At 32.5% G+C, this 16084-nt stretch overlaps 2 protein-coding genes across 2 annotated transcripts; one reads left to right on the forward strand and one right to left on the reverse strand.

Annotated features, from left to right (window-relative positions):
- The first annotated feature begins 6880 nt into the window (after positions 1–6880).
- LOC145602039 (WPP domain-interacting tail-anchored protein 2-like) lies at positions 6881–11411 on the forward strand. Its single transcript, XM_081658148.1, has 5 exons — positions 6881–7097; positions 8367–8938; positions 9021–10066; positions 10157–10369; positions 10787–11411. Exons 2-5 carry the CDS (start codon positions 8398–8400, stop codon positions 11201–11203), a joined length of 2217 nt encoding a protein of 738 aa, XP_081514274.1. The 5' UTR covers positions 6881–7097; positions 8367–8397; the 3' UTR covers positions 11204–11411.
- A 130-nt stretch (positions 11412–11541) lies between these two features.
- LOC145600355 (cytochrome P450 82A4-like) lies at positions 11542–13837 on the reverse strand. The gene is made up of 4 exons (XM_081656262.1): positions 13581–13837; positions 13288–13495; positions 12960–13131; positions 11542–11828 (listed from the first exon to the last, which is right to left on the reverse strand). The coding sequence occupies exons 1-4, from the start codon at positions 13835–13837 to the stop codon at positions 11542–11544; spliced, it is 924 nt and encodes a 307-aa protein (XP_081512388.1).
- Between the last annotated feature and the right edge of the window lie 2247 nt (positions 13838–16084).

A 16084-nucleotide genomic window follows, 5' to 3' on the forward strand; every position in this document is an offset into this window, starting at 1 on the left:
TGACCATGAAAAATAGAAATAGGCACTATATATTATGAGATGGAGAAAGTGTATAAGACAAAACATAATCATGTAAATTAAATTTCATTTGTTTCAGTAATATAATTAATTCTAAATTATCTATTGTAATTGACATAGATAGAAATCAATTAGAATGTGAATTGAGAAAACGGTTGGGTCTTTAAAATAGGTTAGGGTTGTTCTTTGAAGTTTTTTATATAAACTCGAGTACACCGTGCATCCAATTAGCCCAATATTAGTTTTTATTCTTCATTTGACGAGTAAATAAAAAAACAATCATCAAAATGAGAATAAAATACTCATGAGTGCACCCAGGTGTATATAATAATCTCTCGTCGTTCTTTAGTATAGACATATAGGTGATAGTCTACCTTTATATTGACTTTTATCATTTCTCATTAAAGGAAATATATTTCATCCGTTCTCTTTAAATTGCAACATGTAGAGGATGCTATTTTCGTAGAGGAAAGACCCATCTGATAAAGATAGAGCGATACGTAGAGTCAAAGAGATAGAGGGCAACATTGGCCATATGAAGTAATTAATATCGCAATTACTTTACAACTTTGCAAAAAGGAATACATTGCAATAATAAGGAATAGGGAAAATATATGTCAATTGTCAACTTTAGTATATGTGAGCATTTGTCCAAAAACCAATTTTATTACTCCATATTATTTATATATGTAAATGCCTCTCTTCAGGCCAAGTATGTAGAAAGACTATATATGCTTGATTAAATTCTTACATATTTCAGTCATTAATCCTGAGAATCGCATCAAATATCATCATCTAATTTTGGTTTTGACATAAAAGGTGAAATGCTTACCAATTACATCAACTGATATAATGTTCATTTTCATATGCGAATGCTTAATAGAGATGATCCACTCTAATATTGGAGCATGCACTAGCTACTTTAACTTACAAGTATATAATACTAGAAAAGTAAGAATCGATCCACTACTTGGCTTGTATATATACATGTCTTAGCTTCCTTACAACAAACTCGAGAATATACCAACAAATCTAAGACTTTTTAGCAAACATGATGACATGAGAATATGCCTTTGATACGTAAATGGTATCTTCTGCCTTGGAATACTTGCCTATATTGCTTCAAAAGTAATCAGTCATACGTGTAGTATATGTTTTAAAACCAAATAAGGTTCTCACTCGATAAAATCTTATACGATTATACCTCATATTTTTAAAGATTTAGGGTTCGAATCTTTTTCAAATAATGATTAAACTTAAATTTACGTGTCCCTATTCCATTAACTATTATATCAAGATAGTTTAACAACACTGTTAATAACTTACAAACATAAAAAATAATTTCGATTGAAGAGAATACATTGGATATAAGAGTATTTTTGTAGTAGACATGATAAATAAAAACCATGCATGAAAAGAATGCAAATGATAGTATAGTCCAAGAAAGAAGACAATAAAAGAAGACACCTACCACTCTTGTAGTCCTGTCCTTAGTTATATAAAAAATTAAAATAGAGAGATGGGGGGGTGGATCCAAATACTTGGTGTACATTTGATAAATTAGATTAGATTAGATTTTATGAAGCCAAAGATATGGGCAAATGGGGATGTGACACGTATCAAAATTATGCTTTTTGTAAGAGTTCATATTGATTGGAGTACAATTTCTATATTATCATAGTGATGGCTGGTTTATGGTTGGCATGGCACTTCTTTTGGGAAAGCTAAAAGGAAAAAGATTAAATTAATTAAAGAAATTAATCATAATATTAATACATTAATTAATTAGCAACATTTTAACCATATACTTCCTCTGATGCAAAAGCAACATGGGATAAGGAGTTGGGGATTCGAGATCTCTTAGACAGAGTTTTGATTTGTTTATTCATGGGTTTTTACTAGCTTCTATCTTTCTTGCTAAATACATTGGTCTATATTGTGGCTTGTACTATAATATAACAATTCACATCTCTAATATGAATGCTTTTACATACATGAGGATACAAGAATACAAGACATGAGTTAGAAGTAATAATAAGCGGAAAGGACATAAATGCAACAATCAAATGGATCGCAATTATATATAAGGATTTGTATCTTGTGGATTCTCTTTGTCTACCTTGTGGATGAAAATTGATTATGTACATTTATAATTAATTTTGGCACATCCTTATGTGAGAAGAGCATATAAAATTGTAATCTCACATGAACGTGTGCCAAAATCAATTTTGGTGCTTTGGTGTGCCAAAATTATTTCATTTTGTGATCTTGTGGATACTGCACCAAATAATTCTTGCTTGCTTGCTTAAACTCGGATACTATCTATAGTAGATGAATAATTGAATATTAATCCTGCCTTCATCTCGAACTTCTTTTTTCTTTTCTTTTTATTTTATTTTTTTATACTTTGATTTATTCATTTTAAAATTCGCTACTAAATATAGGTTAAATACTTTGTATAATTACTTAAATCTATAATCGAGCTTTTAAAGTAACATAGCAATAAAGTGGTTTGCTTACTATACCTACCTTTAGGTGTTGCTAGCTCAAAACCTAATTGTAGATGATCGATATTAAACAGAAGAAGAATTTCCCATTGCATTTGGACCAAACTTAACTTGAAAGGACATTTGATTTAAAAATATCATTTCATCTTGATATCCTTCTCAAATAGGGAAATGCAGGTTTTATAAACAGTCTACTCACGTAAGTACATAACTTACAATCTAGATATTGATGGTTACTCATGTAGTAAGATACTTAATTAAGTACAAGGGTTACTCACATTACCGTCTTACTAAGCTAAATACATACTTGTAGACTTATAGTATCAAGTATTATGTGGTATATTGGTAAGATTTACTTGTATATCTCATAACTTTTAGTTTGTAGGATCAAACTCCAATATTTACAAATCTACAACATTGATAATTTGATAATTTGGGGTATTAATCATTTATTGTATATGATATTTTAGTGATTCACTAGCTCTAAGTTTTTCATTCAATTCAACTCACAGATTATTTCAATCAAATCCATTTATATTGCAATTGTGTTTTTAATTTCGATTACTGTCCTTCATTCTCCAAATATGTTTCTAAAACTAAATTATTATTTACTTGTAATTAGGCGTGACAATTAGAATGGTATACTTATATATAATTATGGATGTAAGTGTGCCAAAAAACCTCTAATAATGGAAGTGGATCAATTATCTTAGATAATTAAACCAATAATTGAAAGTAAGTTTCATCTAGGTGGGATGTCAGCCGAAGCTCCAAAAAGCACTATAATGATCATAAGTTAGTCACACGTATAAATTTTATGAAACTTATGCAACCCTTTTTATAAATTGTATTGAACCTTCAAACATCATTATGATATTTACGTTCTAGTGAATTATTATTTTGGTGCTCTTTTTCTATTCTTTCTGTTAACTTTTTCTTATCAAAAACCCAAAAGTTTCATACTAATAATTTTGGACTATATAAAATCCTAACTTTTTCATAAGAAGATACTTGAGTTCTGAGTTTGGATTCTCTTTCTTGTAACATATTTTCTCTAGTGTGTGTTTTTGAGAAAGTTGCTGAGCCATGCGGGACCCCTTTTCTTAGAACACTTTTCCACCAAAAAAAAAAAATTTGTATAAAAGAATATGCCATGCTCAAATTGTATTAATGTCCTGTTCTTTTGGATTAATATAAGTTGAATTAAACTAAACTAAACTGAATAGAGTTAAAATAAATTAAACAGAACTAATAATAATGAAATAAATGAAGCTGAACTGAAATGAATTAAACTAGCTTAATTGTCTAAAAACTAACAAAATAGGACCTAAGTTAGAAATTTTATGATAAAGTTATGTACTATATGGTGATTAGCTACTTAATGATGATTGTTTGATTGATCGTAGAAATTTATACTTTAATTTCTAAAAACTATTCATAAGTTTCCCATGTATGTGTATTTCCTAAGAAGTGAAAATTTTCATTTGGTTGAACATGAAAAATACCATTTTCTCTAGGAGAATATGGTAAACAATTAGCTTTCATTATATAATTTTCTTAAAGCATAACTTCTTATGTTTTTGTCAACCAAACAATATCGCACCATTCCTCTTTATGAAAAGTTCTATACTTTTTTCAATGATATTTATAATGATATAGTCAAACAAGCACTAAGAGTTATATATCAACACCTAACCTTTTACCAAAAGATAAAAAAAGTAAAGGTATAGGCATGTCTCTAATTACTTGTAGTCCCTCCACTCCACATCTATGTGCATTTGTTTTGAGACATTGAAAAGGAGAAACCTATTTTGATGGTAGTACTTGACTACTATTGCTTTCCCTTATTTGCATCATTTTAGTAGATGGAGAAAACATACATGAGTACAATAATACCAAAGGTGAGAGGTCCTAGGCATAGTTTAGCTCATTGATGTATCTTTTGTTTTTAGTCTTGATTTATACATTAAAGATTCAACTCTCCTCCAGAGTCCGAGAGAAATTTCAAACCAAACTAATCATTGATGTATATGTTTTGTTTCTTTTTGTTGTTTTTTCTTTGTTTTATTACCTTTTTTTTTTTTTTTTTTTAAACACCCATTAGTAGTCATTGGAGAGGTGGCAAAAAATTCGATTTTTGCATGAAGAAGAACTTTTAAAAACTTTTTAAAAATAATAAATTTTCTCACTTTCACTAACTCATTCAAACACTCTTTTCTGCCCTTGATGAGCCTCTATTTGAGCTTTCATTGGAAATGCTTAACAAATCAACAACCTTATTAGCTTATTAATTTCGGACAAATAAGAAACTCATAAGGTGACTTGCTTCTACTTAACTTACATAAGATCATCTCCATTGTTGATACTCAATTTGAGTCGCAAAGTCATTATGTAGCTAATATTTAATCTCTAAAATGATGAGACTCCAAAATATACGACGTAGTTTGTTTTTAAAAATTCAAAAATCCAACACTAAAACTCTTTATCTTAATTAAAGAAAAACTATGCTCGGTTTAAAACTTATCTGATGAGAATTTTTTATTTTATTTTTTAAAATTCGCCACACTCTCCGTTATTTTGAGGCCGAATTATTGAAGATGCTATCATTCAATTTTGCATATTGCAACTCTGTGGTAATGTGGTATGATCGTTTGAACAATGTTCCTAACAACAATTTTTATTTTTATATTTATTTTTTACACGGTAAGATACTAGGGGTGTCCCTCCAATCACAAGAGGGGTGGGGTGAGGATCGAACCCAGGTCTATTCTGGGGGAGAAAGGGACAAAACATCCCTCGACTCCATGATATGATCCTCATTCCTCAATTCCTAAATCCTAACACAACAAGTGAATGAAGTATTGAAGTCTATGAAGTTAGAAAATACAAGTAGTCAAGTACTCCGAATTTGGTTACTTAGGTCCATCCGTCTTTGCCCAGTTGGGCTTAGATAGGCCATATGAGCTATAGTACAACGTAGTAGGGTCAAGGTCTTGGGCTTTGTTAGACTCCAAGTTATGTTTAGTGGGCTTAATATTAATTGGTCTTACTCTCATTTTAAGCACTAACCTGGCCTTACATGGTTGCATGACTTGCATAAAAAGGGCTCGATTTTGTCATATAAACCCCCATTTTAGTTGTACCACGCGTTTTAGGAAAGTGATTAAAATAGGTGAATGAACAATGTAATTATAATAAGTAAATAACTCAAACAACGTTAAGTCAATTCACACAAACATCATTTGTGATACTAACACTTAGAAGGATTATTAATGCCAATTATTGATAAATACTTCCATAATGCAATTCATGTTGCAAACTTTATAACGTACCTATAAAACAGTGTGTGTGTGTGATTGGGAGAAGTTTAGAGCTTATAGAGGTATTTGACAAGTCCAAATTTGTAGCGGGAGTTTTTGGTTGAGAGTGGATTGTGAGAAAGGTTTGAGCCCTAAAGGATAGTTTGAAGAGCTATTTGAAAGTATAGTTTGTGTATGTTAGTATGTAATGTTGCAATGGTGATACGACTATTCCATGGTTCTTATCCTAGACTTTGTCAAATACTACACTTTACCAAGATTCCACCATATGGTATTTCAATGACGATGACATCGTCATAGTTCATTATATTAATAATGAATCCTTCCGAGTCCAATTGTTTGTCCCATAGTCATATTTTACTTTATGACTGCTTAACTTTTTGTTGAGATGAAAAAGAAAAACGATGAGATTAAAAATCACTTTTGTGACATTTTGTGACAATAAAGTTGCGGCTTTTCATCAATATTATGATATGAATCATTCTTGTAAGAATGACTTCAAAAAGAGAATAGGACAATCTTTAAGAGACAGAGAGAGTATTCACTTAACTCATTTACATAAATAACTAGTATCAAATTATCAGTTAACAAAACTAGACAAATCAGCTACTCGTAATTCAAATAGGACCACAATAACACACTAGACATCATAAGAAGTTATATAATGCTTATTATGGAATGTATAACTTAAAATTAAATTAGGTAAAAGCTAAGTCTTAACTCTAAATTCCACTACTCCAAGTTTCCCTCCTCAAGAACATAAAAGTGAACTCCTTTACCATAAATATTCCACCAAAACCATATGATATACATATAGATAATCAATAATAATAATAATAATAAAATTACTTTAAAACCATATGATATAGATAATCAATAAATAATTAAATAAAATAACATTAAATTACATGTCTAAGGTGGTTTTGTCTTTGTCCACAAGCAAGTTTTATACGCTCCACGATCAACCCCACCCGCCACTCGTTCAATCATTCAACTACCCAACGCTTTACACTAACGTGCGCACTTTTCCAACGCTTTTATCACCGGTCCAATTTCTACTCTCTTAAATTTCTTATCCTGCGCACCCCTGGCGTATTTTAGAACTCACCCCCGTGATTGACTCTGACTGATAAACTTAACCAAAAATACAAAAACAACAACAAAAAAACAGAGCATTCTTGCTACAAAAATAATTTTTTTTTTTTTTTAAAAAAAAAAAAGAAAAGATTATCAACATTTTCTCTCTCTTAAGGTATGGATTAATCTTCACTCTTCATTTTTTTGATTACTAATTCTTGTTAATTCTTATTATAATGTTGTGTTACATGTAATTTAATTGTTTTTTTAGCTCAATATGTATAATTGGGTTGGCAATTTTTGTTCTTGATTTTTGATGGGTAGTTGACTTTTCTTTATTCAATTTTTTTGCATGAAGTTTTAAATTTTTTTGATGTATGGTTTTAAGGGGTATAATTGGTGATGTGGGTTGAATTATGCATATTGAACTTAGGATTGAGTTAAGTTTAATTTAATTTTGGAAGTTTTATACTTGGTGTGATAAATTTGATGAATTATGAGAGTTGCATGTCATAATTAATGAATTCAGCTGAAATTAGAAGAGATGATACTTGACTGAAGGATGTAGAAGTGGTCAATTTTACTAGTTGGGAGACTAGTTTAAAGAATTGAGCTATTGAATTTGTAGTTAATACTACTTTTGAATGAGGGTTGTCGAGTTCATAACGGTTATGACTGTTCGACTAATCGAGCATGTCGAATTTTTATAGCTGTGTGTTGAATTTGGTGCATTGAGTGGTCAATTGGTATGATGAATTTTGTAATGTGGAAGTGTATGTGGTAAAGTTTGTGAATGGATTAAGATTTGGGAGATTGGGAATCTTTGTTGACTTCAGCTTGAAGTTCTTAGAGAGATTTGACTTGAGGGTAATAGTGGTTGATTTGGCAACATCTTCTGACTTGTTCATTGGTGGATTTAAATTGGCATAATCTTCTACAGTAGCGAATCGAGTCTAGTAGTTGATTGAAGTAGTAAGGTGGAATGGTGGATTAAGCATTTTTATTGTGATGAATTGTTCAATGGTGTTGAAATTGTCATAATGTTCTGCAGTAGTGATTTATTGAGTCATGTATGCTACATTATCCACTATTTGATTGAAAATTTAAAGTCGACCCTTCATATTATGATATTTATTTGATGTTGGAATAGGTAGTGATTCTAGTGAACTTGTTTACTGCCCCCTCTCTTCCTAATCCCCCGACTGTTGAAGAGCCACGTAAAATAGCGCTGTTGACAAGATTCGGTTCTATTCTTAGGTCTTGAGTACCGCCCTCTAAGACTATACCACCCATAATAGTTGGCATCCAATATGTTGTTTGTTATTATATATAGCTTAGTAAAAAGAAGTCATCTTCTTTCCTTGTTTGTGCTATATGACGAATGAAAATTTTGTACTATTTTATAATTAGTACTAATTAGGCTTATTTTAACTGTCCTTCACAGTAGCCAGACTTGTGAACTGGAATAATTACCTATGGGAATGGATGCTTGTATATCCAATGGCGTAGATGATGCTGATTCTAAATCTTCTTGTAATACCCTATCCAACGGAGTTTCCATTAGCGAAAATGGTTTGATGGAACCAACTATGCTCATGGAGTTGCTGACTTTATTGGACTTGGATTTAGCATACTTTTCTGAGAAGCTGGTAAACTTAGATCTTTATATGACAATTGTTTCCCTTGGAGAGATCGGACTTGGAGAGTTGTCCATGCAGAACAGCAAAATCTCGGAAGTAGAAATTGAGAAGGCTCTTATCTTTGATCTTTCTTTTGAATATCTAGATTCGGAGGTCACCGAGTTGGGGAATTTCTTAGAAGTCCTTCAAGCCAAGATCAATGATGCACAGCAGAAGACATGTTTGTTTAAACTAAGAAGAGATATATTTACTATTTTCCAAGGGAAATTGCAGGGTTCTGAAAATTCCTGGAGGCATTTACAGGAGCAACTTTTAGAGTTGAAGAGGCAATTGGCAAAATTTCACAAAACACTCTCATTTTTTCGCGAGAAAAGTAGTAAGTTAGTGATTTTTTAAAAACAGAAACTAGAGTCAAATTATCAATTTCTGTACTTATCAGGATCCTCTATTATCTGCAGCATACTCGATTGAAAACGAGGATCTGGAGAGGTCACATTATGATTTGCAGAATGCGGGGCAGCAAAGACTTGTGCTAAGCATGTTGGAAAAATCTTTTGCTGCAGAACTCAATCTTGAGAAACGATTACTAGAATTGAAAAAAAGGGAGGAAGAGCTGGAATCGGAACTCTCACTAACAAATGAGGTTGCCTCGGGCATGGAAGCATTTTTAGGAGTTGCTTTAGAGAGATTGTTAGAAGTAGAACATTCTTCTCAGGTATTTATGGGGATTGCAAAGGAAATGATGTCACGACTCCAAATCTACGAGTTTAATATGCATTGCTCAGTTCAGAGAGAAGAGGAGTTGAAATCCAAGCTTGAAAATAGCTTAGAACAACTGAAAAAGAAAGATAAGTTGGAGCAGAAGTTAGAAGAGCTTGAAAAGAAGCTGCAAGCTTCTGAGTCAAAGTTACAAGAGGCGAATGCCTCTTATGAAGCAAGTCAGGAGCAACTTTCTGAGATGGAGGACGCTACTGAAGCTTTAAGAGAACACGCTATTATGGCAGAAACTAGGGCTCATGATGCAGAAGAGAAATTAGCCACTTTAACAGAAGAGAATGTAGAGCTTAGAGAAGAAGTGGTATTCCTTAAAGCCGGTGATAGTAATGAAGAGAAGATAACTGTTCTAGAAAAAGAAGTGAGAGAGTTGGAAGTAAAACTGCAAACTTCAAAGACTTTCGCTGATGCCAGTCAAGAGCAGCAAAATATGCTGTACTCAGCCATCTGGGATATGGAAACATTGATCGAGGAGCTAAAATCGAAGTTCTCAAAAGCTGAGAGTAAGGCAGATAATGCAGAAAAGCATTCCCTTGAATTAGCAGAAACCAACATAGAACTTGGCAAAGAAATAGGCAATCTGAAGTCTGAAAATGAAAAGTTGGCAGAAAGTCTGAAAGTAGCTAACAAAATGAAAGTAGCCAGGGCAAAGGAAATTAGTGACGGGGCAAAGCTTATTACTGACATGGTTATGCAGCTGGAAACTGAAAGAACGAGGGTTCAAAAGCAGGTATGCAAATTAATTTCTCTTTTCTGTCATAAAAGTATAACGCGGACATTTTCCAAACATTACATGAATAATGAAATTCCAATTTTGCAGCTATCTTCTTTAGCAAGAGAAAACACCATATTGTTGGAAGAGTTGCGCAAGATGAGAAGAAACTCATTCAAGGCTAATCAAAGCAACAAAGGCGACGTTGACAGAAAAGAGATGGAGTCTACCATAGATAAGACTGCTAATGGTATAACCACAACACTCTCAAATAAAGAGGAGGTAGTGGAGACTCCATCTTCTACCACTGCCAGTAACCAGGTGCGGAATCATACATCAGATTTTAACTCCTGTTCTTTATTTTGTAATTTCTGGACTGTTAGACACCTCAGATGTATCTGAAATTTTACTTGTGAGATTCGTCATGACTTTCCTACTCCCCCCTCAGAGCTTGAAGGGTGAGAGTGGACTTTTTATATCAATATAGGCTCTTTCTTTAGAGGGATAGGATGAGATAAATGGTCATTATTATGAGACTAGCTACTACAAATGAGTTGGCGAGTGCATATTGTCAAAGCTTGTATATGTCTTGGTACTTGTGGCTAAAGTGCTAGATCATAAGTTTGAGATAAATAGATAACATCATAGTATGATACATGTAATTTCCGAAATTTTTGCATCTTGCTGTCCTTGATTAGTGTATAACATCAGTATGCCTTCTTTTTTTTTCTGCCACAGTTAGATGAGCCATCGGAAGAGACCAACACATGTGAAGCTGCAGGTTCTTTCAAATTTGATGCAGTTGCTGCCAATTGCATAAACCATGATGAAGCAGAAACTGCAGATTCTTCCAAATGTGTTGATGATGCTGCAGATTCTGTTGCTGTCAATTATAAAGACCGTGACAACGCAGAAACTGCAGGCTCCTCCAAATATAATGCTGATGCTGCAGCTTCTGTTGTTTCTAACCATGAAGATACCACTGATTGTATTCTCCAAGACAATGGAGGCAAGATGAAGAACAAGTATGTAGCAAAGAAGTCCTTCGTTTTTAGCGCAGTTTTTGTTTTAGTGTTGTCTATTATAGTTATGTACATCAATTGGCAAGACATGTATTCTATTATTACGAGACTTCAACATCTCAACTTCCAATAGATAGAGTGCATAGTCCTTTTTTATTCTTTGGGTTAGTTTGTTTTGTAACGATTTTGTATGTAATTGTTGATTGTAGGAGAGCATGCATGTAGAAGAGATAATCGGTTTATTTGGAAATTCTTTGAATGTTGTAATATTAGATTTTGTAATAACCATAGAACTGTGTAGACATGTAAATTATATAGATAGCTATGAAACACTTAAATTATTATTTGATTGATTTGTTATACTGGAAAATATTTCCTATTGGGATGTTGCCTTGGTTTATAAACTTTTTTTTTGTAAGTGTAGTACAAAGTATTATTTTTTTGATCATGTATTGTAGGAAAATGAACAACTTAGGATGCATATGTCTCAGAAGATAAGCTAGGATTTAATAGAACTTGAAGTAGTTCAACCTTCATGCTAGTCAATCCAAAGCTCTCGTTCAAATCGACAGGAGCATTGTGTTGGGTCGAAAACTCAAAGGTGTGCAAGAATGTAACCAAGGTAAGGTGCACCACTTGAAGACCAAAGGATATCCCAGGACATATTCTTCTACCAGCACCAAATGGGATCAACTCGAAATGGTGCCCTTTAACATCCACATTTTTGTGTGTGTTCAAAAATCTCTCAGGACGAAACTCTAAAGGATTGTCCCAAACTCAAGGACCTCTAGAAATTTTAGAGAGATTCACTATTAAGCTTTGTACCACTATTAACATGGTAGTCACCAATTATGCAATCCTCGACGAACTCCCTAGGGGCATTAAGGGTGCCGGTGGGTATAATCTTAATGTTTCTTTCACTATTGCTCCGAGGTATTCAAGTTTAGGGATATCGAAAATGGTCACTTGCCTCTCTTTTCCAATTTGAATGTTTAGTTCCTCTTTAGCTTTCTTCATTACTCTAGGGTTGTTCAACATGAGTGAGAAGGCCCTGCATGTTAGCGTTACCTAGTTTGTATCACTTCCTCCTAATGTTATCGCCTGATGAACAACACAAAATAAATGTTACTCCCTCCGTCCCCAAATGATAGTCCCTTATGGGCAAAAATCACGGGAATTAAGAAACTTAAATAAAAGTAGTAAAATTACATTGGAAATATAAATTTACATTGGGTATGTAAAATAGTAGAGAGAGAAAGTAATAAAAGTACATTGAAAAACAAAATTTACATTGAAAACTTAAATTTGCACAAATATTGTTGCAATTGGAGAGAATTTTGATAAAAAAATTGATATTAATGGTACTTGAAAAAAGCAAATGGGACTATCAATTTGGGACTAAAAATATGCCGTAAGGGACTATCATTTGGGGACGGAGGGAGTATTACTTATTAGAGTAAGCCAACAACTTGGATGGTTATTAGGAGAGAGAATGTCAAAAAATAATAAAAAATTATATAGAGAGAAAAAGTGTACTCCCTCCGTCTCAGAATATTTGAAACGGTGGACTTTTTTCACTGTTCATGTATTAGATTTGACCATAACTTTTTACTAATAAAAATATATTTTAGCATTGATATGTTGTTAGATAGGTATTAACATAAAGTTTCATATTATAACTTTTAAAATAATTTTAATTAATATTTAATTACGAGTCTATAAAAATAAAGTCAAACTAGTGTATTGACATATGTGTGCAACATGGACTAATTGTGTCAGATATTCTGGGACGGAGGGAGTAATATTTTAAAAAATCTCTAAAGAACAAAGGAGTGTCGAATGACATACCAAACAAGTAGACTTGTTAATTGTATCAACATCAAAATTACCATCAACATTTGCATCACTATCAAGCACAGAAATCATTACATCCATAAATTCCTCATCAACATAATTCTTCACATCATTAGATCTCTTCATCTTATGCTCATCAAGCCATGCTTGTAAAATAGCATCTAACTCTTTAAAACACTTCTTCATACCCTTTTCTTGTCCACCCACCTTAAGAATGGTAGTGCATCTCCAATAGCAAAGCACCCCATATGCTCAAAGAACCCTCTTATGGCCTCATGGATTCGCAACCCGGCTTCACCACCCTCCCCTAGTTGTTTCCCTGATATAATTCTCACTCAAATTCAAAGTAAGCTCTCCATAAACCTTTGTCAAATCTACAAGGACTCCGCCTAGCATGGTGTATCTTAACTCGAACTCGTTTTTCTTCCAATGTTCATTCATCTTTCTTACAGATTTTCTTACCCCGGATTCTAAAACATCCAAAAGCATGTTGCAACGTTGGTTAGAAAGAAGTTCATGTACAACAATTACACGTATGTTACGCCAATATTGATCACCCTTAGGACTTAAACTGAACATAGCATAATTGTAACACATTAACTTAGCAGCTATTGATTTTCCTCGTCCTAAGACGGCTTTATCGTTTGTTTGTAAACACTTCTTTGCCATCTCCCAAGCGCGAGCTGATCACCAAGGCTTGGTTTACACTGAGGTTGATCCGGAATATCGGTCCGTGTTTGTCAGCCATGGTGGCTAACACTTTATGAGGCAAGGTGGAGGTGCTTAAGAGGCCCTCGGCTTTTAGGGCTTGTTTCTTCTTGATTGGGTGTGTGTATGTTTTAAGTAAGGAGGAAATTGTGGGGGTTAAGATAATGGCTATAACAAGTAGAATAGATGGTGTAAAGAGCTCCATTAACTCTATGGTTGGTCTACGTACAAATGTCTTAATTAACTTCTTTTTACAATTGTCAAATTCGACTTATATATATATATATATAGACAAATCAATGTCAAGATTATGACATGTGGGTTGGTGGGAAACTCACCTTGTGACTTTGAGGTAATAAATTCAAACTCCACCAACTACAATTGTTTGGGAGTTGGAGGATTTTGTTACCTCCTCCTCTAGTCTCAAGCATTAACATGTGAGAGGTGCCGATTCAGTAGGGTTTTTCATATTACCTTACAAAAAAATTATATACTAATTCGGCAATCTAAGACACATGGTATGTTCTTTATATCACATGAAATATCTAACAATCTAGCTAATAACATGGTGTTTAGGTCCGATTGTAGTGAGGTTTCAGGTTTGGTCTAATCTGATGTTTTAGCCTGACTAAATATTGACCATAATTTTACACTAATGAATGCTCACTTCAATACTGATAAATTGCATTACTTTGTATTACTCTTGCATTTTTCATCAATTTTAGATTAATCGCAGTGTTTTCATAATTTATTCGTACTAATTAAGACTACTAACTATAATAACTAATACTTCTATGTATGTGTCGAACCCTAAACTGCACTGAAATTACTATTACCTCATGTAAACAAAAGCCAAAATCGTCTAAACAACTCAAAGTTATTTATTGAAACACAAGTTAATTACTATTTTCTATTTATATATCACAGAAAATAACTTACATGAGAGTTGAGACTAATTGTCTACATTGAAAAATTATAAAGAAAGTGAAAAAGGATCGGACCACAAAAAAGTAGATGGTGAAGATAATAAGGGGCAAAAGGAGTATTTGTTACACAAAAATACACCAACTTTGTTTCTCGCTTTCTTCTAAACTTGGCTCTTTTCTATGCGGACTTACACCATATAATTTCATAGCTAAAAAACAAATACTCCATTATATAGAGTCAGAAAGAGTAATAAAATGTAAAATACGAGTATCTTCATTAATTTGGAGGGCTAATACTTTATATTATTTCATAACAAACATCCCATGTAAAAAGTCTCAAATAAAAGATTCAATCGTTCACCTACATACATAATTAAAAACTTAAAAAGAGATAATAAGATGTGAAAAATTGAATCATTATTTGGGAAATGCTTGTTACAATAATTATGTGCTGATTTAATAAAATTATGTTGATGGAGGACCGCAGCCACAAACGCACCAAGTACTAAGGCATGAAACATGTATGCAATGAGGGCAATTTGGGATACAGTCTGTTGATTTCGTACAACGTGGTGATATTAAACTTCTTGAGCTTTCAACTCTCCAAAATCCACCTGAAAATTATCCAGACAAAAAGAAATAGATTTAATTTAGTCGAGTAAAATTCCTCTTGAATAAATTGAATCATCTTTTACAATGAAATTCAACACTTCTTGTACAACAAATATTAAGTAGTTTTCTATTTTACTTTAATTTATCATAAACTTATAGGGTTACATCTCCTTATATAATTATATTTTATATCATTGTACCATGTAACGTAATAGACTTATATATAGACCGATTTATGATTGATTAATAATTAGGAGTAGAGATATAATTTTTTGAAAATTCACTCAATACTTAGCTTGATAATGAATAGAAAATCATCTAGTCATCTAGAGATGTGAAATTGTTTTTTTTTTGCAAATATTAAATTAAAAAAGCGGGTGTCATTTTAAAGTATAGATATATTAACTACTACTACTACATGCATTTATACGTTAAAACCATTAAAACGAAGTTTAATCATATCATAAATCAAAAGTATCATGTTTTTATTGTGATCATGTTAAAAGGTGTAATTTGAAATAATAATATGTGTAAAAACAAAATTTCGACGATAAGAGAAAGTATAAAGGATTCTATAACGAGGAAGGGGATCAGAGAGAGAACCCGCTATTACGAGGAGCCATAGCACAAGGAAAAGACCAATCTTGAAAGAAGAAATTGATGACATTGCTGAAGCTCTGAAATTGTATAGTTTGTAATTTGAAAAAGAAGAGCGAACTATTGATAAAAGATTGTAGATGAATATGCACTCAAAGTGTCACTATTATTTATAGCACCAAGAATATGCGCAACAAAGAATAATGGTTTAATGGTGGGAATTAAATTTGATATAAATAGTTAGTACTACTCTAAAGTTTACCTCAAAAAATTAAATATGTAGGTAAATCGTATACATGCACTACTAAAAGGTATAT

Source organism: Chenopodium album, chromosome 21 (genome assembly GCF_948465745.1).
Source record: "Chenopodium album chromosome 21, dcCheAlbu1.1, whole genome shotgun sequence".
Classification (NCBI taxonomy): domain Eukaryota; kingdom Viridiplantae; phylum Streptophyta; class Magnoliopsida; order Caryophyllales; family Amaranthaceae; genus Chenopodium; species Chenopodium album.

Excerpts from the sequence above, each read along its gene's own strand:
- LOC145602039 (XM_081658148.1), top strand. The coding sequence starts at position 8,398 with ATGGGAATGGATGCTTGTATATCCAATGGCGTAGATGATGCTGATTCT. Across the intron at positions 8,939-9,020 it reads ATTTTTTCGCGAGAAAAGTA|CATACTCGATTGAAAACGAG; the intron begins GTAAGTTAGTGA and ends TATTATCTGCAG. Across the intron at positions 10,067-10,156 it reads GAACGAGGGTTCAAAAGCAG|CTATCTTCTTTAGCAAGAGA; the intron begins GTATGCAAATTA and ends CCAATTTTGCAG.
- LOC145600355 (XM_081656262.1), bottom strand. The coding sequence starts at position 13,837 with ATGGAGCTCTTTACACCATCTATTCTACTTGTTATAGCCATTATCTTA. Across the intron at positions 13,496-13,580 it reads TTGGGAGATGGCAAAGAAGT|TTTAAGTCCTAAGGGTGATC; the intron begins GTTTACAAACAA and ends TGCTATGTTCAG. Across the intron at positions 13,132-13,287 it reads TCCTTGTAGATTTGACAAAG|GTGGGTGGACAAGAAAAGGG; the intron begins GTTTATGGAGAG and ends ACCATTCTTAAG.